The 25,217-nt window shown below is 37.3% G+C and overlaps 2 protein-coding genes and 2 non-coding genes across 6 annotated transcripts; all 4 read right to left on the bottom strand.

Annotated features, from left to right (window-relative positions):
* Positions 1-4,931: 4,931 nt before the first annotated feature.
* Positions 4,932-7,752, bottom strand: LOC104604423 (large ribosomal subunit protein eL28y). Its single transcript, XM_010268745.3, has 4 exons — positions 7,613-7,752; positions 7,247-7,399; positions 6,980-7,143; positions 4,932-5,283 (listed from the first exon to the last, which is right to left on the bottom strand). Exons 2-4 carry the CDS (start codon positions 7,392-7,394, stop codon positions 5,143-5,145), a joined length of 453 nt encoding a protein of 150 aa, XP_010267047.1. The 5' UTR covers positions 7,395-7,399; positions 7,613-7,752; the 3' UTR covers positions 4,932-5,142.
* LOC148790574 (small nucleolar RNA R24) lies at positions 5,832-5,921 on the bottom strand. The gene has a single exon (XR_016078024.1). It is a non-coding gene; the product is annotated as a small nucleolar RNA R24 (small nucleolar RNA).
* Positions 6,493-6,584, bottom strand: LOC148790573 (small nucleolar RNA R24). The gene has a single exon (XR_016078023.1). It is a non-coding gene; the product is annotated as a small nucleolar RNA R24 (small nucleolar RNA).
* Positions 7,753-9,494: 1,742 nt separating the features above from the next.
* On the bottom strand, positions 9,495-21,909 carry LOC104604422 (uncharacterized protein At1g51745-like). Of its 3 annotated transcripts, none has more exons than XM_010268744.2 (4): positions 21,403-21,908; positions 20,957-21,286; positions 18,676-19,757; positions 9,495-11,279 (listed from the first exon to the last, which is right to left on the bottom strand). In XM_010268744.2, the coding sequence occupies exons 2-4, from the start codon at positions 21,145-21,147 to the stop codon at positions 9,910-9,912; spliced, it is 2,643 nt and encodes an 880-aa protein (XP_010267046.1). In that variant the 5' UTR covers positions 21,148-21,286; positions 21,403-21,908; the 3' UTR covers positions 9,495-9,909. The 3 variants fall into 3 exon arrangements, with proteins under 3 accessions (XP_010267046.1, XP_010267045.1, XP_088746933.1); XM_010268743.2 differs by having other exon boundaries at positions 21,430-21,908; XM_088890807.1 differs by lacking the exon at positions 20,957-21,286 and having other exon boundaries at positions 21,430-21,909.
* Between the last annotated feature and the right edge of the window lie 3,308 nt (positions 21,910-25,217).

The following is a 25,217-nucleotide window of genomic DNA, read 5'->3' as shown; positions in this document are numbered from 1 at the left end:
CTTCATCCATGCCCAAAATAGGCTCAACCGAGAAATCTCAAAATTCAACTAAAAAGTGACTTCCAATGAAAGAGGATGAACTTGTGTTGAAACAGGAAAATCTAAAACCTGCAAGGAAAAAGCTTGGACATGAGATTGATGAGGTCTTCTCCAACAAGGAAAAAAGGAAGAATATTGAAGGAACATGCTGAGAAACCAACAGAAGATGTTACTTCTAACCTAAAGAAAAAAGAAGAAGAAGAAGAAGGAGGGTAAAGTTTCTAAAAAGGATGGGCTTTGTTGATCCTCCATCTCGACCAAGAAAGAGAACAGAGGATGGGCTTGCTATTTATACTGAAGAAAAGTTGGGGATTGGGATGTCGGATGCTGGAGGTACTCCTCTTTGTCCGTTCTATTGTTCTTGTTGTTTCTAATAAAAAACTCTCCTGCTATCCATTTTTTTGGATTTAACGATAGTTGGAGGTGACAGGTGAGTTCTTCATTTTTGGATTGTATATTTGAAGCTGGTTAGTTTTTATTAATGCAAATTTGACTTAATGTTTATAGGTATGAGTTGTTTAAATTCTAAATTGCTACTCCTACAAGCTTGAAACATTTAGAATTTCCAAGTTGGTCTAAACTCCATACCTCCATAACTCCTACCATGTTTGTGAGTAATAGCTAGAACTAAAACATGGAGTCTTGTAAGTGAAAAAAGACAATAATCCATCATTATGCCATGCTCCAATTACTTATTATAGTAACATGTATTTTGAATCTCAACTGTTTAGAAATTTTCTATTCTTAGTGGATGTTTACCAATAAATGTTAAAAAATTAATTATTAATATTTACATACTATAAATATTAACACACATTATATGATTTTTTTTTAGAATTGAGAGAATACTGATATGCATATTTTAGTTCTTTAGTCATTTGTTAACATTTACCAAGTGTGTTCCCATAGTTTACACTTCACATGTGCTATTCATGTCTTTCCAATGTGTATAGCTTATTTATTGTCATCTAAAACTTACATTTTGTGCTAAAATATATATATTTTTTGGGAGTTATTCGAGTTTTCCTAACTTACGCATGTATATCTTAATTTTTCCATGGTATCAATGTGCATCTAAATCATATTGTGACATGTCCCTTAGAATTGCCTTTCCCATATTATTTGCGTTCTGATACCTTTGACCCTTGATGTCTATATAACATGTTCTGAAAATCTGGACTCCAATTGAATGGATCTAGCTTGGAGGTTAAACGCATTAAAATCAACTTGCAAAGTCTCCTGTTGGTTGTAGTGGAGACCTAGGATTGAATCCCACTTTTTCATCAGAGATGAGAGGGTGGTGGGTTACCACCCCTTGTTTAATCAGTAGCCCCTATACCTGGCAAATTCTCGAAGTAATACTGCTGATAATTTTAGTGAGTTCTCTCCACTGAACACCAGAAATTTTCTTCAGTTCATGCATCAGGTTTCTTCTAATAGATGTCTGCCGATAGCTATCTCAAGGATTTTGGTTCACGCAGGACAAATTAGACTTTGTGAGAATAGGACCTCGGCCAAGGTTCAAAGTACGGGGAAAAACAATTTTAAGAGACATAAATTCAATGGAAATTTTGGTATATGCATCGATACACTTGAAACATCAATAACACTAATCCAAGTCTCATATGAACTACCAAAATACACTTGAAACATGTTAAAGTTGTAGAATAATAAATGTGTATTTTAATTCCTAGTAATTCATCATCATCATAATCCAAGTTTTATACATGAATGCTGTTTTGTCAGTCTTTTGTTTAATGCAAACTAGTATAATTCTTAATATTCATAAACATATAAATTCTAATAATCATTTTTTTTAATTTTTGGACATGATCTAAGAAGAGAAAAATGTCTGAAGATTAAAATTTAATGTCCACATAATCTTGTCAAGTGCCTATGAAAAGAACATAATCATGATAAAGTTGATAACTAGCTGAAGCATGATATGGTGGGCATATTCTTTTAATCTAGAGAAATGGATTCAAACTTTATGGCTTGCAATAAAAGAGAAATAAATGGTTAAAATTTGACAGGGGCCCTCGATAACATTTTACACGGCCGTTTGTAGCCATCGATTGATTAAAACCTCAAATAGAATCCAGATTTTTTCTGGCAATTTTTTTAAGGTTTTGTTAATTAATTAATTCTACTTTTATTGTTTATATATTGTCTTAAATTATCCCTACTATTTCTGATAATTATCTAAAACCTTCCTTGCTTTTAATTTTCTTTCACACTCCATTTACATGTAATATCATGCGATTGGTATTTTTTTTTTAAATTCCTAAAATACTCTTCTTGTATTTTAGGCCTCGTCTTGATTTCCATACTCTTGTATTTTTTTTAATCATTGACTAAAACCTCCCTTCCTTTCTCATACTCTTCGCCCTCGTCTTGATTTCCAAGGGATAATCGTTAAAAAGACTTTGCTGGAATTTTCAACTTTTTTCGAAACTTTTCTTTTCAGAATATGACTTTTCGTTTTAGGCTTAAAATTAGTGTCATGATTTGAGTTAAGGTTCTAGATTAATTCAGAAGTTGCTGAAATTGTGAAGGGAGGGAGAGGTTTTTAGATAAAATTGGGTTTCAAGAAGAGGCAAAGAATAAGCGGTTCCAGCTAGGACCAGGATCAACATCATGGTTTGGTGGGGAGAAAAAGGAATGAGAAGTAGGATTAATGTTTAAGGCACTGAAGATAGTGAAGAAGGTTTTTGGGCTGAACGTTTGAAGCAGGTTCATCTCTCTCTCTCTCTGTTATTGGTTTCATGAACTTGTCTAGAGAGAGGTAGACAACCCAGATGCTCAAATCGATTTGAGAGGGGTGTTTCTCCAAAAGCTTTTGAACAAAAACAGGGGCGAATTTTGCGATGCCCCTGACTTGATCACTAAAACTTTAAACCTTCAGGTTCTTGAGATTTAGGTTCTGGATTTTGTATGAGGATGGAAGAATTCTTATGCATTACCACAGTTAGGGCTATAGAGTTGGGTTCATCTGATACCACAATTGCAATTGAATACCAATTTCTTGGCATTGGCATTCGATTCTTACTCGCTGCATTTTAAGGCATTTTCAGACCAACCTCGTCAAATCCCAACGGGAGTCCACCAATTGCTTTGAAAGTTGGGGGGTTTCCTCCTCGTAGTAGATTTCAGTCATTGTCAATTTGCAAAAAATGGAGCTTGCTGATGTTGGTTACATCGAGAAAAAATCTAAGTGGTAAATGCTGAATGAAATGCTTGATTTGTGGTGGCGGGGTGGTCGGGGTGTTGTTCAGAGTGATAGCATCAGGGACGATGCTGGATACAGGATCGCTAGCAGCGAACCAAAAAACAATGCTAGATGTGCTGCTTCAGGTGCCAGCACATTGATAAGCTTGGCAAAGGACCTAGTTCAGACTGGGACATCGATTATGCGTTTGAGTTGGGGTTTCACCATAGACTTCCCAGTCGTCTGAAACTTTATGCAGCCACTCTCATAAGGGAGAAATCAAGTTCCCTACCTTAGCTGAAATTGAATCAACTTTGGAACTTGCGCTTTCCTCTCTTCTCGTTTCTCTTTGTTTTCTTGTCGTTTTATCTTTTACCAATTTACTGATGGATGTGTTTTTAAGAGGTGAGATCAAAATAGTGAAGGGAAGATGAAAGGGAAGAGGGGAGGGCAAATTTTTCATAACTTGGGTTTTATTTTGAAAATTTGAGGGATAGTGTAAAGCAAATTCGATATTTTGTTTTTTTCTATTAGCACTTTAGGATGATGTTATAAACAGTAGGGATAATTTAAGACAATATATAACCAGTAAGGATAGAGTTAATCAATTAACTAAATCGTAAAGATATTTTAAGAAATTTGCCCTTTTTTATAAGTGGGGAGAAATAAAAACAGAAAACCTGAACCTAAAAAAAAAACACAAGATAACCACACGAGAGATAAATCTCACAGAAATATCCAGAAAAGCTCCAAGTTTAGGATCACCAGGGAAGTCAATGTGACCCATGACATCCCAGCTAACCAAGAGCGGAGCAGCTCACTTCTCTGTATGTGATTCCTAGAGAGAAGTTATTGGCAATGGACTTCCACTTTCCGTTCAATTGCTGACATTTCCACAGAGGCTCTACTTGTGTCTTGGAGAACTTTAATAATGATTATTAAAGCAGTTCGGAAGAAATAAAAATATAAATATGTAGAGTGTAAAATCTTGTATTTTCTATTATTTTATATATATTTGTACTGTACATATTTGTATCCATATGTACACCTGCCATCCACCATTGAGACACCAAAATTTATCTTGATTTCACGAGTGGAGAGGAGTCATCTTACCCATATAACAGATCCTGATCCCATTTGATTTGTAGCTTTCTCATCTTTTCCACCATTGAGACGCCAAATGTACCAGGTGCAGCTTATCTTTTCCCAAACATATGGACTCCATGATCATCTCATATAAATGGAATCCAGTTTTAATCATCAAAAAATTGGTCCTCGTGCCAACTTCACAAAACTACGGGTCTACAGCCATGAACTCGGAACATCTTCCTTTAAATACTACAGAGATGTTTCGAATGCAAGGCTAATTTGTGAGGTGGGTGAGGCCCAAACCCTGTGGAGGAAAAGCAAAATCTTCATTGTGAATGATTAACAATTGTTCAGTTATAAGTAGGGGTGTCAGGATATTCAACTAGTCAATCAAAAATAAAATATTTAAACATCTTATACAATTTATATATAATAAATTCATATAAATAAAATATTCCTTTTATATATATATTAATTACTAATAATCAATTGGTCAAATTGGAATCAAATTATTGCCCCATTCGATGTTCGACTCGAATCCGATACGTTTACCTCTTTCAAAACTTTCGCTTTAGATATATTGTGAGCTCGCCCATAAATCATAATAATGGTATTTAACAAATTCAAATAAAAGGCCCATTGCAAGAATTTGGCTAACAATAACAAGACCTTGTCACGCTTCAGACAACAAACTAGGCTCTTCCCAACTCAGATAGCTAAACCAAAGATACTGTTCCCCCCTTTAACTAAAACAAATAAAAATAAAAAGTGACGGAAAGGGGAAAAATAACAGACTAGTCGTTATCTCACTTCCTGCCACGGACCTTCACTGCCTGCCTGTTCCTCTTCTTGACACCGGACTTGGCAACCTTGAGACTCCTGTGTACAGCGCTAAGCCTTGCAAGGGCTGCATTCTTCAGATCCGACCTGTAGTAGTTATCTGAGACCTGCAATCATCAACAGTTGAAGAATAGAAAGTAAGCATCTTTCTCAACACCAACAGTTCAAACATGAGCTAGAATGAGGTTTTTCTAGTACAAAAATGGATGGAAATAACATGGTGAAAAGACAGACGGGTCAGATATAACAAAGCAGAGGATTGAAAAACACTTCTAGTTCGGGATCCATGTATGTATGCTGTGTATTGATACAATCATCATCATCACCCATGCCTATATATATATATATACCCAATTACCTATACAAGCCAGTCTATGCATCAAAATTTCCATCCAATAAATTAGAGGACACCTGGTAATGCTCCACTGTGATGTAGCCATTATGCTGGACCATTACGAAACACACCGAGTTCACATCTGCGCCCCACATCTCTCATCTCTCATCATCTCTGTATTTATCATCGAGAGATATTCCCAATACAAGGTCGGGATGTGCTGTGGGGCATTGTGGGGCGCAGATCTGAACTCACAAACACTGCACCAGTGACCTTAACCCACAATAAACCAATATAACAAAATATCCTAGGTTGACAGAGATAGCTCAGAAGCCAAGCGTAACAAGTAGATTTCATAGAAACCTCCTGCATGCAGGGGTTCTTACATGTTAAGCTCTTCATCACTGCATAAAAAGCTCCAATTCATTTCACAAAGAATACAAGGAGAATCGGGAAAGAAAAGGCATCGGGTTATCTGTGCTGTTGCATTTTCAGTTACATAACATCGCTTGACCAGAAATTTATAATTTCAAAAAGAAAAAAAAACATGCAAAAAGGACAAATTTCAAAACTTCAAAAAGAGTCAAGTAGCCAAAAGTAACTAGTAAATTCATAAAAGGGTTCCCTAACAAAAATCTCCTTCCATGTTAGCATCTCATCACTGCAAAAAAATCGGCTACACAAGCAAATAGAATAAAAATAGCAACAAGAGAATGTATTTAGAAGGTAATCGCATATCCAATACATTCACATTTCCCATCTCATCTTTTGAAAACCTGATTGTGTAGCGAACCGACCAACTCCAATCATACATAGGCAGTAGGCATAATTTTAAACCAAAACGCATCCAATAAAATAGGGGCTAATTGGTAACACGCCAGTGGGATGTTGCCATTCTGTTGGAACATTACCAAACATTTTGCCTCAGTGACCATAATCCATAAGAAACCAAAATAACAAAATATCCTAGGGCTGACAGACATAAGCTCAGAAGCCAAGCGTAACAGGTAGATTTCATTGAAGACTCCTGCATGCAAGGGTTCTTCTTACATGTTAGCTCTTCATCACCGCATAAAAAACTCCAACTAATTTTACAGGGAATACAAGGAGCTTTGAGAAAGAAAAGGCACTATGTTTTCTGTATAAAATAAGTTTCACTTGTTCTTCAACACAAGTAGAAGAAAACTAGCTACAACAAAATAAATTTCGAAAGAACTAGCTTTCGAGAATATATTTTCAGTCATTTCTGAATTAATACTTTGGCAATTTGATATTAGTATCAGTGATAAAATGAAATATGTCTGCCAACAACCAGATGCAATCAAAGTAGCTGTAAGTAACGACCAAGAAAACATTAACGAATTCAAAAGAATCTCGTTGTATTAATTAGAGGCCCAAGTGGCATTCCTATTTCACATCTATTATCAAGTGCACCATAAACAATTAGAAATGACGATTCTCTCCAGTACCTGGTTAGCAACAGCCTTGGCCATCCGACGGAACTCCTTCTTCATGACCGATTTGTGGAGCAAGCTTGCAGGCTGGTTCTGCTTCTTCGTCTTCGTAGTGGCAAGCACCACAGAAAGATCTTTTCCTCCAGGTTGAATCGTAACCGTCTTCTTGTTTGCTAAACCTATAATTTCAATCCAGAAGTTTAGAGATGAGATTAACACAGGAACGCTCAAGTATAAACGATGAGCAGAAATGGTGTGAAACCAGAGGATGGCTCTCACTACCTGAGTGCTTGTAGGAGTTCAGGTTGTAGAGATTGTTACTTTCCTTGCTGAACTGCACGCTTGCAGTTCCGTTCCCGAACTCCTTCACGAGGAAGGAGTTGTTCCTCTTCACGATCTCCCAAATCAAAGGCCCTGGAACAGTAGCCATTTCACCTGCACAACATTGAACGAACGCCATTAAATCTTTGCGAGATATCAGTTAAACAGAAAAAATGAAGATCATAACAAAAGATAACCTAGCGATCAAAACGGTTCCGATCGGAAAAAAAAAATACTATGAAATTAAAATATCGATATCATATTCCGAAAGATCAAATCGAATCAACACTTAAGAGAGAATCAAGCAAGAAACGTAGGATTACATACCGCACAGAGAGAGAAAAGAGAGGGAGGGAGACCTTCCGGAACAAGAACCCTAGGCACCCAGACGACGTTTATAGTTATGTTATTATTATGCATCTCAAATCTCAAAACCCTAAAGAGCAATGCTAAGTACACGAAGGATTTTTTTCCTGTATGCCTCGAAAGTGCACTCTACGCCACGAATCTCGAACACTTTTAGCAACTCAAAGGTGGGTCCCACAGTCGGTGTTTTTCACGTGGTGTGAAACGGATTTGTAAGGCATACAAGAAAAAGAAAAGAAAATTTACGCTTGGCATTTCTGTAGGACCTAGTTTCCTGAGCTTAAAATCGGGACCAGGATTATGAAAGCCGATCTGACCTAAGCCCATCCAAAGTTCCAAACAAATATGAAGAAAAAGGGTTTGCTATGGCCATGTTTTCAAACGAAGCCCTAGTGAGGGGATTTTGAAGTTTCATAAATCTCCGACATCATTGAGAAATGTTTTTAATACATGGCGAAGATCTGTTGTGGGACATTGTGAGGTATATTCTTGTAGGAGATGATTTGATGACAGAGCAAATTTGATTATCAAACATTTGGAACATCTGTCGTACCTTGGATCAAACCTCAGTAATAAGATCTTGTCTATGTATATATAAATCCGGGTTAAACTAAAACCGGTCCATTTATACCCTCAAGTCATATTCTTTTTCATCTATACTAAAACAAACCAGATAACATACCAACTGACCCACCTCACTCGGTTAACCCTAATCATATTTCTTGGCATGTCAAAGAACCCACCAAAATATGAATTCGTTTGGAATGGCCTTCTCGTTTCTAATACACCATCCATATGTTTCTAATACATACCTTGATGCATCTCTTAAAATGGCCTTCTCGTTTCTAATACACCATTTATAATACCAATGCAAATAAGAGAATTGTTAATTTTGAAGTTTCGTCACTGGGTATTAGATCATCTTTGAACCATCATGAGTTAAAATCCTGCCAAGGTTTTATGAATCAAATACTCTCCACATGCTTCATAACAATGTACTTGACACAGAAGTGGTTCCCAAGGCTGTGTTTGATAAGAAATGCAATTGCTGAATCGGATAGAATTTGTGCTTCAGTTCAGTATTACAAACATTCAATAAGAATACATTTTTGTATTGAAAATTATGGTATATTTGTTTTTTTTTCCTTGCACTCGAAGTAAAATGCAAAAACGGTAAATACAAGTCTCAGAATTTAAATTTCCACCCATCACAACAAAATACGTGTGATAAGAATACAAAATTTAACAATGCAAAAACTAAACTAATTTTGCATTTTCATAAACCATACATATTTACATTTGCACCGAACTTATTTGTATTTGCAATCTTACCAAATGCAGCCTAAGTGTGAATAAGTGTGAATGCAAATGTGTAGAGTATAAAACGATTCATATAAATTGTAAGGTCGAGTTAATTTTACATCGACAAATTTATCTTCTTACCAAACAGACTTTTAACTGTAATGGAATGCAAACATGAATGTTGCCAAACACAGACAAAAATGAACCAGAGTGCAAATTTACACTGAACCGGGATTTACACTCCATTTGCATCGTTTCCAAACACAGCCTGAATGACAAAAATGACAGGTCTAAGAATTTAGAGTTGTGTCTGGTTCAGTTTAAACCAGTCCTGTTGAACCTAAACCCATTCCTTAGGGAGTGCAGGATTCCTCCATGGAAGACAACAACAACAACACAAAGAATGCTCATAGCTATTTAATTTCTTAATTTCTTCTTTCTTTTTTTCCCCTTTTTTCATCTAGCTACTAAATAACAAAATACAGTTGATGTTGCTAAAGTTTCCAGTCGAGGAGCAAGCTAGAAAATTGCAAATGAGATGTCAAGGAAAAGCATCTTGAATAAAGCAGTAATAATCCCAGAACTGGCTTCATGTATTCATCAGTTAAAGCCTAAACCGGATCATCATCTTTACACTTCCAAAGTAATATTACATCATGTACATAGCCAATATCAGCCTGCTCTATCATACCATATCAATGATCCGAAAACGTTAAATCTACAGGGATCCAGCCTAGTAAAGTACAATGGAAAAGCCTCCTGCCACTTCCCATTACTACAACAATGAACTGCCATGCCAAGGAACAAAAGATGACATGACTGTATAAATCTACTTCCACCTTCAGGGTGGAATTTACAGTCTTGCAGGAGTGCCAAGGGAAATTGGGCTCCACAGCCGATCCACATTCACCAAAATTACAAGCCTAGAGCTCCTGCAAAGTTTCAAGAGACCATCATCATGGGTTGGTTGATGCTGAGACATGGTGCACTGGCCGTGTTGAACAGTTAACTGCTGCTTTTAATCTACTGAACACAACCTTCAAGGGGACACAAGCAATTACAGGTCCTGAATTCTCTACAACTGGTTTCCTCCCTTCCCTGTGATCCTGAGAAACAGTCAGTGAAGATAGTTTACGGGTCTTTTTAGACAAAAGCCCGGATTTCTTGAACTTGGGAGATTTCTTTGGCAACAAAGTGGGTTGGACTGTCAAATGCTTGGCCAGGGCTTGGTTACTTTGAGGTTCAACAGTTTCAGCCTGCAAATTGACACCAGCATTATCACCCTCCTCTGGGATCGGTGAACTATTACTGACATTGATTGACTGATCTGATATGTTTTCTTTTGAGATGTCATACAACTCAGTACCGCTGCTTGCTGCACAGTAGTTCGTGTTACTCGTTTGGAGATCACGGTAACCGGTATCCAAAACTTCAACTGTCACAGGATGACCTATTATAGCTTTACCATTCAATTTACTCATGAGAGAAACCAGAGGTACATGCTGGCCCCGATAGCTTGCTCGTACATCTAGATTAACATCAAATAAAGTAGAAGTGCCAGAAATGTTTCTTCTGGGTGCACCTGCAGTCTGATATCGGGGGTAAGTTGTAAATCGAGACTGGTGAAGTGGAAGTGACCTGTGTGACATCAGAGGGGAAACGGGCATACGCCTCGTCAAGAATGACTCCTTGTTTCTCACTTGGGTTGTTGGCCTAGCTACTACATACTTCTCATTTGATAGGGATAGACCATCTTTACTCTCTGCAGTGTGGAATGCAACCTCTCTATGTCCTGAAACCTGTCTCCCATATTTGATGGAATTCAGGTAACGGGGCTGCCCTACCTGATATTCCCTTTGAGAGTATTGTTTATTCCAATTCCGAGAGGCATCTTTGAGGTCTTCTGAAAGCAATTTGGTTCTTGCCTGTTGGGCACAATTTTCTGATGTATGGGACCGCTCAAAAGAGTTGATGCCAACTTTGCGATTCAAACCTACAGAAAACTCATCTGCCTGCTGAACATCTACCAAATAAGCATCTTCTTGATCATCATAATTGATGGGTCTCCTTGACTTGAGGTTTTTGCTCGTTTTTTTCCTCAGATTTCTCATATTCCTCTTTCCTTTGGACTGCCATTTTGAGGAACCTTTCTCTATCCTATGGCTGGCATTACAATCAAGAGCAGCAAAACTGGTAGAACCAGATTCATCAAGTCCTTCAGCTCTCAAATGTGTGGGTCCAAATTGACTGCAATAACTAGCTTGCATTCCAACAGCACCAGTTTGGAGCTTTCCAGATGAGCATGATGCAAATACAGTAGAAAAGCCTGGAGAGAACCAATACAACATATCAAAATAACAGAAAAAATATCTTCTCTATTTGTTGGAAGCACCGTAATGAGATACAGCACAGGAATCATATGATTATTGGAACATGAACAAGTATGGCAAGAAAAATTTTCAAAATCTTGTCATTCAGGGTTTATGTTATAAATAAACAATATACCATATTCCATTTCATTGCTCCATTGAGTAACCAAGATACTTCCACAAACCAGAAGATAAGAATGAAACATCCAAGAAGAAAAAATACTGAATTTAAATATCTATTAAAAGTAAAATTCTGGCATTCTGGGAAGGAGAGAAAACCCAATACTCAAGAAGGGAACAAATAGATCCATGGCTTAGAGACTCCTAAGACAAAAACTGTGCATTGGTGTACAATCTCACATTAATACTATCAGTATGGACGAACAAATCCATGCATCAAAATTAGGGCCTTCAATGGGCACCCACGTTACCCAGCCACCTGAAGTGCCAGGCAACTGACATCATGGTCAAAAACTTGGACCTGATCAAACATTTTTATTTGCTTTTCAAGACAGTGATATTTCACACCTCAAAAATTAGTTCCAGAATTGTGAAATTAACAATGAGAGTACGCAGGGGAATTAGGTCACTATTGTAGTAGAACGATGTCAAGTAGCTAGCAATGCTCGTATGAGAATAGAACTTAATTAAATGAAGCCTTATCCCAACACTACTTGTTGAGGATATGGCCAACCTAATTACTACTACTTCTTATTGAGAATAGAACTCGAGCCTTATTCCAACACTACTTGTTGAGGTTATGATCAACCTAAGTATTCAGTTTGTATGGAGCATAAACATGGAGGATTTGATGACCAGATCATTTACCGAAGATTCCAAACAATTCAGGAATCTTCTATGTGGCAAGACATGCGAGGGATATGAAAGTCGCATTTAAAATTGAAGTATACAGGATATGGCACCCTTGTACAAGGAGCTGGGTATCATAGTATTTCAGCAAAACCCTCCATTAGTGGAGCATATTTCAGCCTCAAAACCCTCACACATGTTCAGAATAGTATTTTGAACTTTGAACAGATAGCATCAGTTGGGAAAATTTTACTATTGCTAGGGTATAGGACTTGGTGGAGCATTTAGAAAAGGAGATAGTGCCATATTGGCAATCTATTCAGGTCCAGCAGGTCATGAACACTCTTTAAGGGCTCAAAATATAACTGTTTTGCAAGGTTTAAGACTAGCCAGAACACTAAACTTCAGAAATCTAGACATTGAGGGAGACTCCGAAGTAGTAGTGAACTTGATGAGGAATAGCAGCCAGGCATTGTAGCAATATAGACATGTAAATAGAGATATCAAATGTCTGATAAGGGAGCTTGAGGCAACAGTTAAAGGTTAGCTAAGTCTCTCACTGACCAATAGCAAAACAAGGGTTATAAAGAGAACAACTTTGGGGGCCCAATTGTAATATGTGGAGTCATTTCCAGTCTATGCAGTGGATGTACGCTTGTATTTTCTTGTTTTACACGACCAATAAAGGTCAATAGTTACCAATAAGAATATTTAGGGTACAAGATTGATGTAGGCTGAGAGTTGAATACATAACTAACCCATAGGGTCTCCTACGTAGTGGATAGCTCAGATTGGTCACATCATTCTTAAAGATGGAAGAAATCACCTAGGGAAAGTCCCTATTTACAGGTTTCCTAACTATGCCAAGTAGAGAGCTTCCCCATACAACTTCATCTATTTCTGTCACATGAACTAAAGATGTCACTGATTCAAAAAGTCCATAAGCTCAAGAACCCTCTAGATCAGTCACATGTCCACTCCTGCAGCAGACACCCAAAGCCCATGGCAAGATCTGTTAGGCTAAAAGTGCTTATAGAATATGATGTATTGGACCCATGGCAAGATCTGTTAGGCTAAAATTTATTCCATCAGTAAAGGAAGATGACACAAATGCACAGGCTCCTTTTGAGTCCCAAAGTGAGATGCCATGTAGAAGATTCCTTGGTCATTTAGACTCCATACATATATCTCAAAGCATTGACTAGTTAACCAACTAATAAGTTGAGGGCCAACAAACTGAATCACTACCCATGATATGGTTGCTTGGGATGACTATGCATCAACTAGATAGACTAACAACCAATTGACTTAGTCAACCACACTATTGTTTTATTTTATTTTATTTTTGCAACTTGCAAATTTGACTATGATACTGTAAAGGCATGATAACCCAAAGAAAAAAATGTAACCAATCAAACAGTATCATAAAAGTGGTATTCATCAAAATTCACCAGGTGGAGGGGGTTGATTGGTCAAAGCTCTTCCGGTACATGCTTTTGTTTTGCTATATGCATATGCTAATTACTTCAAACATTTGTAGTGGCATATAGTTGGATGATGGCATATAAAATAAAAAGAACAGTGGAGAAGTTCTTTTAGATCTTCTTCCAATCAATGGCACACCAATATCAAGTTACCACAAAATAAGGGCACATCAAATAATCTTTGAAAAATAAAGATTGTAGCTACTTATCCCAACCTATACAGCTTTGCCTTTTTATGCTTGCAAAACAATGGCCATAAACTAAATGTTCTAAATCACTATTTTATCACATATTTTTTATGAGTTTTATTTTATTTTATCACATATCTGCACATTTGCGGTCTGTATTAATTTATATATGAGATTCTATCAATATCAACGCATTTTTTTTTTGTGGTCAATTTGTCAGCACTTAGGCATTTACTAGTTATTGCCTGCCTTGCCAAAAATGGAGGCTACCTAGCCCCAGGCAATAAGTTGGAGGCAATGAAGAAGCTTACTTCTTATGGAATAACTGAAGGGAGACAAAGGACTTACCACCTTAAAGAATAATTGAAGAAGTTCACTTCTTATGTAAAGGAGACAAAGCCACGGAGTATTTCAGAAACAAGAATCCAGTGCCTTTTGTGCATAGAGCTAGAATTTAATTTTTCGACACGATCGGATTAGCTGAATGCAATGGCTGTGTAGCAGGCCAAGGAACCAATGATAACACCCCATGCCAGTCATAAAATCCAAATGACCCACAACTACTCAATCTCTCGCTTAGCATTTATGGCTGGTGTGGGGTGTTATCATTGGTTCCAAAGCCCATTATACATCCATTGTGTTCAACTAAACTAAATTCTTTTTGGAAAGGGTAGACTGGCTACAGACCTAACCTCAGGAATTTTTAGCACAAAGTGGCCACTCTATGACCTGAACTCACTTTCACTCATTAGTCCAGAATTTCACCATGGTACACAGAAACAGAAGTAATGCTCGTTTTACTTGTCTTAGAAGACAAGGGTGAAATGAAAAATTGAGTTGCATCACACATCACATCAATCCTTAGATTATACTACAAGCCTTCATGGCATTTTTCTAACATAATGGTTTTTTTATCAGTAACCAATTAGAGAATTTTATTCAAAAGAAAAGAAAAGTGATCTGGGGCTTCTCAGTGTTCTAGAGTGATTGTTAGTATTCATTAATTGGCAGATAACGGCTGGGATGCAGGACTCGACCCTAGGGCTTCTCAGTGTTCTCCTTGGAAAGCTATTCAAGGTATTTTGCCTCTTATGCTTCCTTATTTCAAATATGATGTCTGCGCTGGAAATAAAGTCTTGTTTTGGGAAGATGTTTGGGTTGGTGAAAACTCCCTTAGAGATAGATTTCCTTCTATTTACTCCTTGTTTGAAAACAAAAGAAAAGTGATCTCTTCGGTGTTTGTTGATAACTCCTGGGATTTGGGCTTGAGAAGAGGTCTAAGGGATTCTGAAATGGGGATGGTTGATGATTTGATCACTCAGTTAGGGGAAGTCTTTCTTGATCAGTCCTGTAGAGATAGCAGAATTTGGAAACCTTCCCCTTCTGGTTTTTTCAATTACTCTTCTTTCTATAACATTTTGCTTCAGACCTCTAACCTTGTAGGGAACTTTCCTTCAAAGAAGGTGTGGGGTAGCCCTGTACCCCCTAAAATTCAAGCCTTTTGTTGGGAAGTGGTACTCCAAAAAATCAACACCTTGGATTTATTGTAGAAAAAAAGGCCAAAGATGTACCTCTCCCCCCATGTTTGTTGCCTCTGTTTGAGTTCTGGTGAGACAATTTCACATTTACTAATCTCATGTCCCTTTGTGTTCTTTATTTGGTCTTTGGTTCTCTTCTCTCTTTGGCTACAAGTGGACTCCCTCCTCAAGCGTGGTGAACCTCTTTGATCCAACTTTTTACAGGCAACCAATGGTTCGTGGAAGGATTATGTGGAGAGCCACTAGAGCTGCTGTATTGTGGTTAGTGTGGGAGGAAAGAAACAATAGGATCTTTAAAGCCAGATGTAGATCCAAGGAAGAGGTTGTGGAAGGAATAACTACTAAGGTTATCCATTGGTTGAAATCCTGTGATCTTTTCAAGGATTTCTCAGTTGAAGACATTTATAGAAATTGGGGTATTGTGGCATCTACTACTACTTCCAAAGCTATGATACAGGAAGTTTGGTCCCCACCGGCACAACAAAGGGTGAAATTGAACTTTGATAGAAGCTCTATAGGTAATCCAGGCTCATCTGGTATAGGAGGTGTTTTCAGAGATAATGAAGGCAAGATAATGGCTTTGTTTTCAGGTCCAATAGGAGTTGGAGATTCCTTAAGAGCAGAAATCTTGGCACTACATCAAGGTGTAAAACTGGCCAAACAGTTGAGGCTACAGCAGATTGAGATAGAGGGAGACTCCAAGTTGGTAATTGGGTGGATGCAATCAGGGCAGCTGGGAATTTGGCAATATAGACAGCTGATAAGGGAAATTCTTAGCATAACAAGGGAGGTGGGTGTTTGGTTCAAGTGGGTAAGGAGATCAGCAAATGGTTTTGCTGACGCCCTAGCAAAACTAGGGACTGCAAGGGAGAGTCTTTTTTGGGCAGTGTTGTAATGTTTGATGTTTATTGGATCAACCTTTTCTAATAAGGGTTGAATTCTGTATTTCAGGTTAATTTATCTCTAATGAAAGTTATCGTATATGATAAAAAAAAAGAATAGAAATGAAAAGATATTTAGGGTTTCTTTATTGATAAGATATAATGTGGTTTAAGCATGGCCTTGTCAAATAAACTCAAATATTTTCCGGAAAGCTCCCTAGCAAAGGAATACCACACTATTACTTCACTCAACGACATCTCCAGAATGAATCCCAACTATATTAGTCATCTATGTTTCAGCTATTTCTAATAGAAAACCATTCACACAGGGATGTTTGGTTACCTATTGGCTAAGCCACTCCTTATGGAATCAATCCTTTGTCCAGGAAATGAAAATAGATAGATATATAATTTCATTTTCTGAAATTTCTTCAGAACATTTTGTTTTCCCTCTACGGTTCTAGGAAAATGGAAGGACAAAATGCATGTAAACTTTGACAATTTTCCAATTATTGGATTTTAGATATCATAATAATTATCAACACATGAACCAGTACCGAGTATACAGCAATGATTAGCAATGTAAAAAAATATAAACATACAAGTTTTTAAAAAGTTCTTTATTTTTCAAGGCGGTTTGGCACCAGAAATTCCTTGAAGGCTGAACTGCCGGCATTGCTACAAGGTCTCAAGCTAGCTAAAGGGTTGGGGTTTGGGCATATTGAGGTGGAACTGTGGAAGGAGACTCAAAAGTAGTCATTTGATGGGCAAGTTACAACAGACATACCCCTTGGAATTTCAAACATGTGATTAGGGAAGTGGAAAATATTGCGAAGGATGTAGAGGCAGAATTCAAGTGGGTCAGAAGGAGTGCAAATGGGCAAGCCGATTCCTTTGCCAAACAAGGGGCCTTGAGGCAACAACTATTTTAGGCAGCTATGTACCTTGGGAGTGAAGATTGTACTAATTTGGGATTAAAAGTTGGGAATGATACTCCTATCACCAAGTTGTACTCATTTTCTGTGGTTCAAACTTAATAATAAATAAAATATATTTATTTCTGATAAAAAATATTAAAATTTAATTTCAAGCTCTCTTAGATTATTTAAGAGGGTTGAGAGAGAGGGAAGAAAAACTCAACTCAACAAAGCTTTCAAGTTTCATCCCAACTACAGACCACACCAGGTCCCCCACCCACATTACTTTCTGTTATTGAAGTCACAACATTCAAATTACATCACCGTTTCCCATTACTCCCCAAAACAAGCTCCCTCTACTCACCCCCCTGCTTTGCCAATGTGTCTACCATGTCATTGGCAGACCTGTAAGTCCAGTTATAACTGATAACCAGGTTCCTTGTCAGCTGTTTCAGCTGTCTCATCATAAGTAATATCTCTTGTCAAATTGTAAGTCGTTGGATCATTTCTTATTAAATCTATGCCTTCTTTGGCCTTCCCCTTGCTCTTAGCCACTCAAATTAACATGAACCTTAAAAAGTTCTCTAACAATTAAATTTATAAAATAAAAATAAGTGCAAATTAACTCACATCAATATGTGGAAGAAAATATTAACTTCTTGGGCACTATCAGCTTGCCATGTGAAGAAAATTTTCAAAATTATACTCCAAGAAAATTAATGATAAAAAAATTATTCACCAAGAAAATTGTACAAATGAAGAACTGATCCTTAAAATAACAGCGAGAACCCCTCAGACCTTGGCTATTGGTGCAACAGTATTTCAGGAATGTACCTCACTCCACTAATTTTGACTGAATCTTTATTTGGATCACACTGAAAGGTATACTTTTGTTTTTGTGTAAGTGTATAACCTGATCTCTTGTACAGAGCCTTAGTATACATGAATACTGGTTTATGGTGAGTTTCTTGACATGCAGAAAACAGAAATACAATAAATACTTTTACCATTTTTGAAAAGAAAACGTATACATTTCAAAATATCCCTGTCATTTATGACCTGTAGTAGGATATGGTTTGATGAGTAAGTAATGTCTTGGCCTGCTAATTCACTCTTCTGATTTTGAAGAAAGTGGGTATGCCAGGCTAGGGATGTGGCTAATTTTTCCATTTGATTGATGCTTTGGAAGATACTTTGAGTTACTATCTTGTAGGGGCTTCATCATTTCAAAAGGTAGATTCATAAATGTTGATTAGGGGCATTTGATCTTTATATGCATCCAGAACATATTAGACATCTCCCCAGTCATCCTCCACCCAAAGGGTCAATTACATTATAGCTGAATTTCCTATTTCTTTTCTTTGTTAAAATGATGATTATGAACTGTCATATCCCCTCCCATGATGAGGAATAGAGAGCATGTCAATGCCAAACAATCAGGATAAGGCTTTCTTGAGTTGAGTTGAGGAATCAGGAAAACAGTATGGATAGAGGAATCATATATAGCAACAGTGGAAAGTTTGTAACACACACACCTCCATTGTGTTTTTCCTCTGCAACAAAAGGCACATCAAATAAGCTGTCAGAACAGTCATTATCAGGGAGTTCTGACATGCTGGAAAATTCACCATCCTTCATTTCAGAATGGAAATGAGCAACATCAACTCCAGCATCACATATTTGCTCAGAAGCATTTAAAGAGGTTTCCTTCTCACATGAAGCCCCTGTACTGTCTGAATTATTGTTGATTATAACCGAAAAGCTTGTTTTCTTTGATTCAATAGATTCTATTGTAGAAATCTTGCTGTCTGTTATTCCTTGAAAAGATGATCCACCTGGGCTGGCACTTTGTTCACAAACAACAGGAACAGCCACCATGGCTGTACTCTCCAAAACCTTTGTCAGTGGACGACGACGATTTTTTCTCTTCAGGCCTTCATAAACATTGTTAACTTGAGATTGCCTTTTTTTCAGGGATGAGCAGTAAACCCTGCTGCTGTTCACTGGACTCCCATTAGACAAACTATTGCCAATGTTAGAATCACTGAGAGAAGCACTGTCTAGTTGAACCAGCTCAATTGAGCCTTCAATGGGAAAATGCATATTGGATTTTCTTTTTAATGCCACCCTCATCCCAAGGTCCTCAAGCCCTCTCATGCGCTTAGTACCTTCAGTTCCATCGTCCTCTGAATCATTTGGGGTTTTTCGCTTCTTTTTCTGTGCATGTCCCGTAGGCATACTGATGTGATCTGGATCTTCAAATGATATACCAGATTGAGTTAATTCTTGTGCTGAATTACCTTCGGTTGAACTAACTTTCCCAGCTGTATGCTCATTCTCTTGGATTGGACCAAACATCTTTTGTGATTGTCTGCTCCAAGTATCATAATCTGTATCATCTGGATAATCCATTCTCAAGCAAAATTCTTGAGCTTCATTAGATTTGCGAGCACTCTCGAGTTCAAGGGCATGAAGAATGGCATCTTCCCTACGAGCATATTTTACAGTTTTCTTATTAAGCTGTGCTGCAGCAGCCTTTGCTTTCTCAATGCACTCGTCGTATTCACCACAACGAAATGCTTTCACCCGCTTGGATTTTTCAAGATTATACCAGTCCCTGAAGATCAAAAGAGGTAAGAATTGCTGCCTTACATCATAAAAAACACATATAATCTGGCAGTTGATGCCTTCAATTTTCAAACACTAGCTGTGGGAATTACTATGATCTCCAACTGATAAAAGTTAACATTCCAATGCTCCAATTTTACAGAAAAATCATCCTTAAAAGTAGAAAATTATCAATAACATATTGCATAATGCAGCAGAAAGAGAAGCAACTACTTAACACTCTTAACTATAAAAGAAAATGCTCAAAGTATCATCTGTACAGACAATGGAATTTTCTGATTTGTACTCGTATGTGAACTTTCTCCCACATAGACTACACTGAGATTTTACCAAGTGACCAACTAAAAATATACCCCCAGCTAAGATTTGAAAAGAACAACAGTAAACACTAAATAGTATTTTTAACAAAATAGAAAAAACAAAGGGCAGTGTTAAAGAATAAAGTACCAATAAGAAATCTCTATAAAATGTCTTTAATTGCAACCATAACCATTTTAAAATACCAAAGTCTGTAGCATGGAATCATATATTTGCTTATTTAATGTTTAGCTGTTCATTCTTTCTTGCTGGATTTTCATTTATCCTGCTAACTTCTTGGTTCTGCAGACATTGGTCATATCTATCTAATTACTTATTAAGGTTTCAAGAGGAAGAGAATTGACATACCAACACTTCTTATGACTCTCAATGGGCCTTGGCCTTATTTGGCATACAAAATCTAAAGCCAACATTCTTCAGCAGCAGGAGAAAAAAAAAACACTTAATTAGATACATGAGAACTAGATTTACCATTTATTGAACTCCATGGCCAACCCGCTCACCCACACCCTCACACCTCCTCCCCACCCCAAAAAAAAAAAAAACGAAACATTATTGATAAAGACTCACCACCAGTAATCTACTATTACCCGGGGGGGTCAGGAACAGAAGAATGTAGAACAAATGAACAAATTGAACAGAATATTCTAGTTCTAAATCATATCGATCAACAAAAAATGGGCTAAGTCGTTCCACCGATTAAAAGCAGAACGCAAAATATCAATCATGTAACTCTTGCATGTAATTATATTTTTCCCTTTTTTATTTCCTTCTGAGGCAGCGTAGAGATACCTTAAGAGTAATATATGGCATATGATAAAAAAAGTTGAACAAAGAAGAAGGAAAGAAAGAAAGAACGAAAGCACTCACACGCTAGCGTCCTCCCTTCCAAGGAGCTTCACCGGAGTGCCCGATCTCGGCGAAACCAAGCAACTTTCTGACAACTCATCCAAACCCATTATTCGCCCTGGCCACCATGACCCATTTCGTCGCCTAACCCAGACCAGGCCTCCCACAGAACAGTCGATCCCCTTCGTATTCGCCTCACAATCACCCTCCATTCGTCCCCTCTCCTTCTCTCTATGTCTCTCTCGTCCAACACAAACTAAACTAGTCTTAAAAAACAGATCTCAATCTCCATTCTGAACAGCTAAAGTCTCCAGATTCAAAAATCTCCTAACATGAACCAATGCCGATATCCTTCACCAAAATACAACCCAAAAGACGATAGAGATTAATAAAAAAATCACATTTTTGAATCCAAAACAAAATAACAGTTAAATGAAGAAAAAAAAAAAGAAGGGGAGATACCGAACCAGTGAAGGGAAAAGCTTCATGCCCACCTGAAGAACGAAGAGAAAAACAAAACCCTAGGTTGACTGTGACTGGAAATCTGGGAAAATGATGAGTCCAGAAATAATAACAGATGGGTTTTGTATGATGCAAACAAGATCCCAGTTTGTTGTCCTCCTCTCCTTCTCTCTCTCTCCTTCTGTCTGAGCGATAACTTGTCTGTGGCATTCAGAGTGTACGGGAGGGTGGGGAAGTTACGAACGTGAGGTGATGAAAGTTTCCGTTGGATCAGACCCACCTTTTGTTATCACTTTTGCCATGAGAGAGGATATGTTGCAGAGAAACAGTGTTTTTATTATTTGTTTCCTTTTTTTTCCTTTTTAATTTTCTTTCCGGAGTGGCGAGAATAAAGAGTAGGAGAGAAGCTGTTGGAGATTGGGGGTTTATAAATGCTTCGCGGAGGAGGAGAGAGAAAATGGAAACAAAGGATGCGCACTGCACACCGTGAGGTTTTGTAATGAAACCCCAGTTTCCAAGCTAAAAAAAGAAAAACAGTATCCCACCTTTAACCCAAATTCCATATACACTCCCCTGTAGGGCTCTAATATGAGGGGTTTTTGGCTTAATTATAGATTGTTTCTTTTGTGCCAAATCCTCCCTCACTTACCAGAGGAGTATCGGGCAAATTGATATTTTTTTTTTATTTTTTTTTTAAAACCTGTTCAGGGGGTCAATTTAGAGTTCTTCCACCTCTGAACCAGTCAGACCCCTGATATATCCACTGTAGAAACGTATCGGAGGGATCTCGGAACAATACGTATTAGCTGATATTAAGTTGATACATATCGATACTTTGAACCTTGAAATGGGGCATATGGAATTTATCCAAAAGAGTAAGAGATCAACAAATCTTCAATGCTCTCCACAATCCAATCCAGGCCTGATTTGTATGTCATGTTTATTTGTACTGGCACAATAGTATAAGAGTGCAAATTCTGATTTTTTTAGCTTTTACTTTTTTAGTTTATTTTGTTTGGTTGTAGTAATGAATTGAATTAAATTTTAAAATCTGAAACAAAATAAAGTAAAATCTAAAGTAAAAGTGAACCAAAAATTACATTATTTTCATTTGCATTCCCGTGTAATTGTAGTGGCTAGTATCAAATTGTATTCAAACAAACAAAAACCTTTAAAAAATAAAACCCATTCATAATCGTTGATGTGTGCAATGCCTAGTATAAAATTGTAACATGATTAGGATGAATGGATAAAGATTTTTGGGAAATTATTTACCAACTAATGAAGAGTGTCTTTGTACTTTAAAGTAGGGATGTGGGGCTTCGAAAAAAATAAGTAGAGATGAGCAAATGGATTGGTTCTATCTAAAACCAATTGGGCAATCACCTCAGATTGGCCTTGGTAATATTTGTATGTCTTGGCTGATTCGACTAAAATACTATTAAACTTGAATTCGAACTCTATTTCTTTATTTGAGTTCGGTTTGATTAAATATTCAATGAACTTTAGTTTGGCTATACACATAATATGTTATAGTATAATATTATATTACATAAAATATAAAAATGTATTTTCATAATATATTATAATATATATTTTTATATTCTATAATACATATATTATATGTATACATGTATATGTTAATTGAGCTAGGCTCGCGAGCCTTTGAACCAAACTTTTTATTAATCGAACTCAAATTCAAATAACTAATTGAACTTAATTGAACCCGAACCCAAACTATTTAATTAGAGCTTGATTCGATTGCACCTTTACTTGATAAGACCAATTTTAATCAGTTCCCAAATAAGATTAAGTTATAAATTCTTGGAATTAACCCCCACCCAAATTAGTTTCAGGGTCTAGGGGTTTTATCCTACTTGAATCGACCTAAAGAACTGGCCTTTGACCGGTAGAACCAGCTTAATTAACCTTGGTATAACCAGCCTTGGTGGAACCAAAATTTCCACATTGGAACCAAAACTACAAAGATGGGTTAGTACTTTTGAGTGGCTGTGTTAATGAAAATAAAATCAGCAAGATGGATTGGTCTATAAATCTCATTTTTTACCAAAATAAGAGTTTTTTTTTCTTTTTTTTTTTACAGATGATCACAACTTTCTACTGTTTTTGCATGTTTGCCTCGATATTTTAGGTTGCATTTGGAGAAGCTTTAGGATTCTACTTTTAAAGAACAAACACAAAACCCCAAATTTTTGGCTGCTATGGGGCTTTAAAGTATTTTTGCCTTTAAATTGTTATATTTTTAAGAGCAATTCCTAATAAATGGTTCAAGGCACATTTTTGTTCAATTTTATTTTTCACAGCCTCAAGCAAAGAAAAAAATATCAATATGCACCGATACCAAAAACTGGGTATTGATCTTATCGAATATCGATAATTTAATACTCTTTTATTATTATTATTATTATTATTATTATTATTATTATTATTATTATTATTATTTTATTTTATCAGCCTGAGAGGGATGCCTTCCACCACCCAAACTTTCAAAACCCCCAAACCCTATGTTATTGATGTATCAATGACCTTGGATATGGATACAATATGCCTAGGTTGGCCCAAAGCTCAAAAGCAAAAGCCCTATAAGTTTTGTTAATGTAATGAATTGTACTAGGGCTGTTTACAGGTCGGGTTGGGTCTGTTTATTGGCATTTTTCCAACCGACCCGACCTGGTCGGTTTACCTAGAAATAAAACCGAAACTGATCCAATACTAAGTAAAACCCGACCTGGTCAGTTTGAGTTGTTTGGGTCAATTTTGTGAATGACTCTCCCGGTGTGAACGGTAAAGATTCAAGTCTAAGAAGCGAAGGCTGGATGCCTGGAAAATGATTTGATGGATTAAAGCTGAAATTTTATATATAATATGTATATTTCCGAAATAAAGCTGAAATAAATAAATAAATAAATATATATATATATATATATATATATATATTTCCACAAATATATATCTGAAATATATATATCAGATATATATTAAAACTGAAATATATCAGATATATATAATATATCTAAGTCAGTTCGGTTTCGGTTTTTGACCGAACCATCGGTTTATGTTTTTCTGTAACCCAAAACCGACCGGTGCTGAAGAAAAACCGGTCAACTCGGGTTGGAACGGATCGGTTTGGTCGGTTTAGTCAGTTTGGGTCTTGTTATGAACAACCCTAAATTATACTCGGTATGTTTCATTATCTTTGCTATTCTCTTGATTTGTGAGCTACCTCCCCACATTCAACTTTCAATCCAGGTGAAGATAGGATTTGATCCCATGTCTCTACTACAACCAGTCAAATACATTTGATGAAGGAAGATTTGGCCCGACCTCGCAATCACTCCACGTGGCAAAAACGAATAGCTCGACACTTAAAACAGTCTGAACTCCCTTCGAGGAGCCTGAACTCCCTACGAGGAGCCCGACCTCCCTACTAAGAGCTCGAACTCCCTACGAAGCCCAAACTCTCCCTTAGGCCCCGAGCCACACAAAGCAGTGACCCGAACTGGCCCGCCTCAGGGCAGTTCAGGACACTCCCCTATCCGAACTCAAGACTTCACCTCGCACACCACTCCAGCACTTCGCCTCCAGGATGCCGAACTAGACAAACCACACCGTACCTGACACCGAAGGAGTCCGTATCCAGGGGCGGCGCACCTGACTAATTTGGGATCTGACGCTTGATAGCTGCACTTCAACGGCCACCTGCCACTGCCATCTCCAGTTATAGAGACGGTTCCGACAAAAAGAGCAGTGGCAGTTCTGCCCCAGCAGAGGTGATGACACCCGAACTGGCAGAAGCACG

This window comes from Nelumbo nucifera, chromosome 6 (assembly GCF_055504915.1).
Source record: "Nelumbo nucifera cultivar China Antique chromosome 6, China Antique-T2T, whole genome shotgun sequence".
Taxonomy (NCBI): Eukaryota; Viridiplantae; Streptophyta; class Magnoliopsida; order Proteales; family Nelumbonaceae; genus Nelumbo; species Nelumbo nucifera.
Note: the sequence above shows the minus strand (reverse complement) of the source record. Positions and strands in the feature narration are given on the sequence as shown.

Bases quoted from the DNA above. Each gene is read 5' to 3' on its own strand.
- LOC104604422 (XM_010268744.2), bottom strand. From the start codon at position 21,147: ATGGAGGGTGATTGTGAGGCGAATACGAAGGGGATCGACTGTTCTGTG. The intron at 19,758-20,956 runs GTGAGTGCTTTC...TTTGATCTTCAG, and splicing joins GGAAGGGAGGACGCTAGCGT to GGACTGGTATAATCTTGAAA. The intron at 11,280-18,675 runs GTGTGTGTGTTA...GGTTCTCTCCAG, and splicing joins AGAGGAAAAACACAATGGAG to GCTTTTCTACTGTATTTGCA.
- LOC104604423 (XM_010268745.3), bottom strand. From the start codon at position 7,394: ATGGCTACTGTTCCAGGGCCTTTGATTTGGGAGATCGTGAAGAGGAAC. The intron at 7,144-7,246 runs GTAGTGAGAGCC...TTGAAATTATAG, and splicing joins GAACTCCTACAAGCACTCAG to GTTTAGCAAACAAGAAGACG. The intron at 5,284-6,979 runs GTACTGGAGAGA...TGATGATTGCAG, and splicing joins CCAAGGCTGTTGCTAACCAG to GTCTCAGATAACTACTACAG.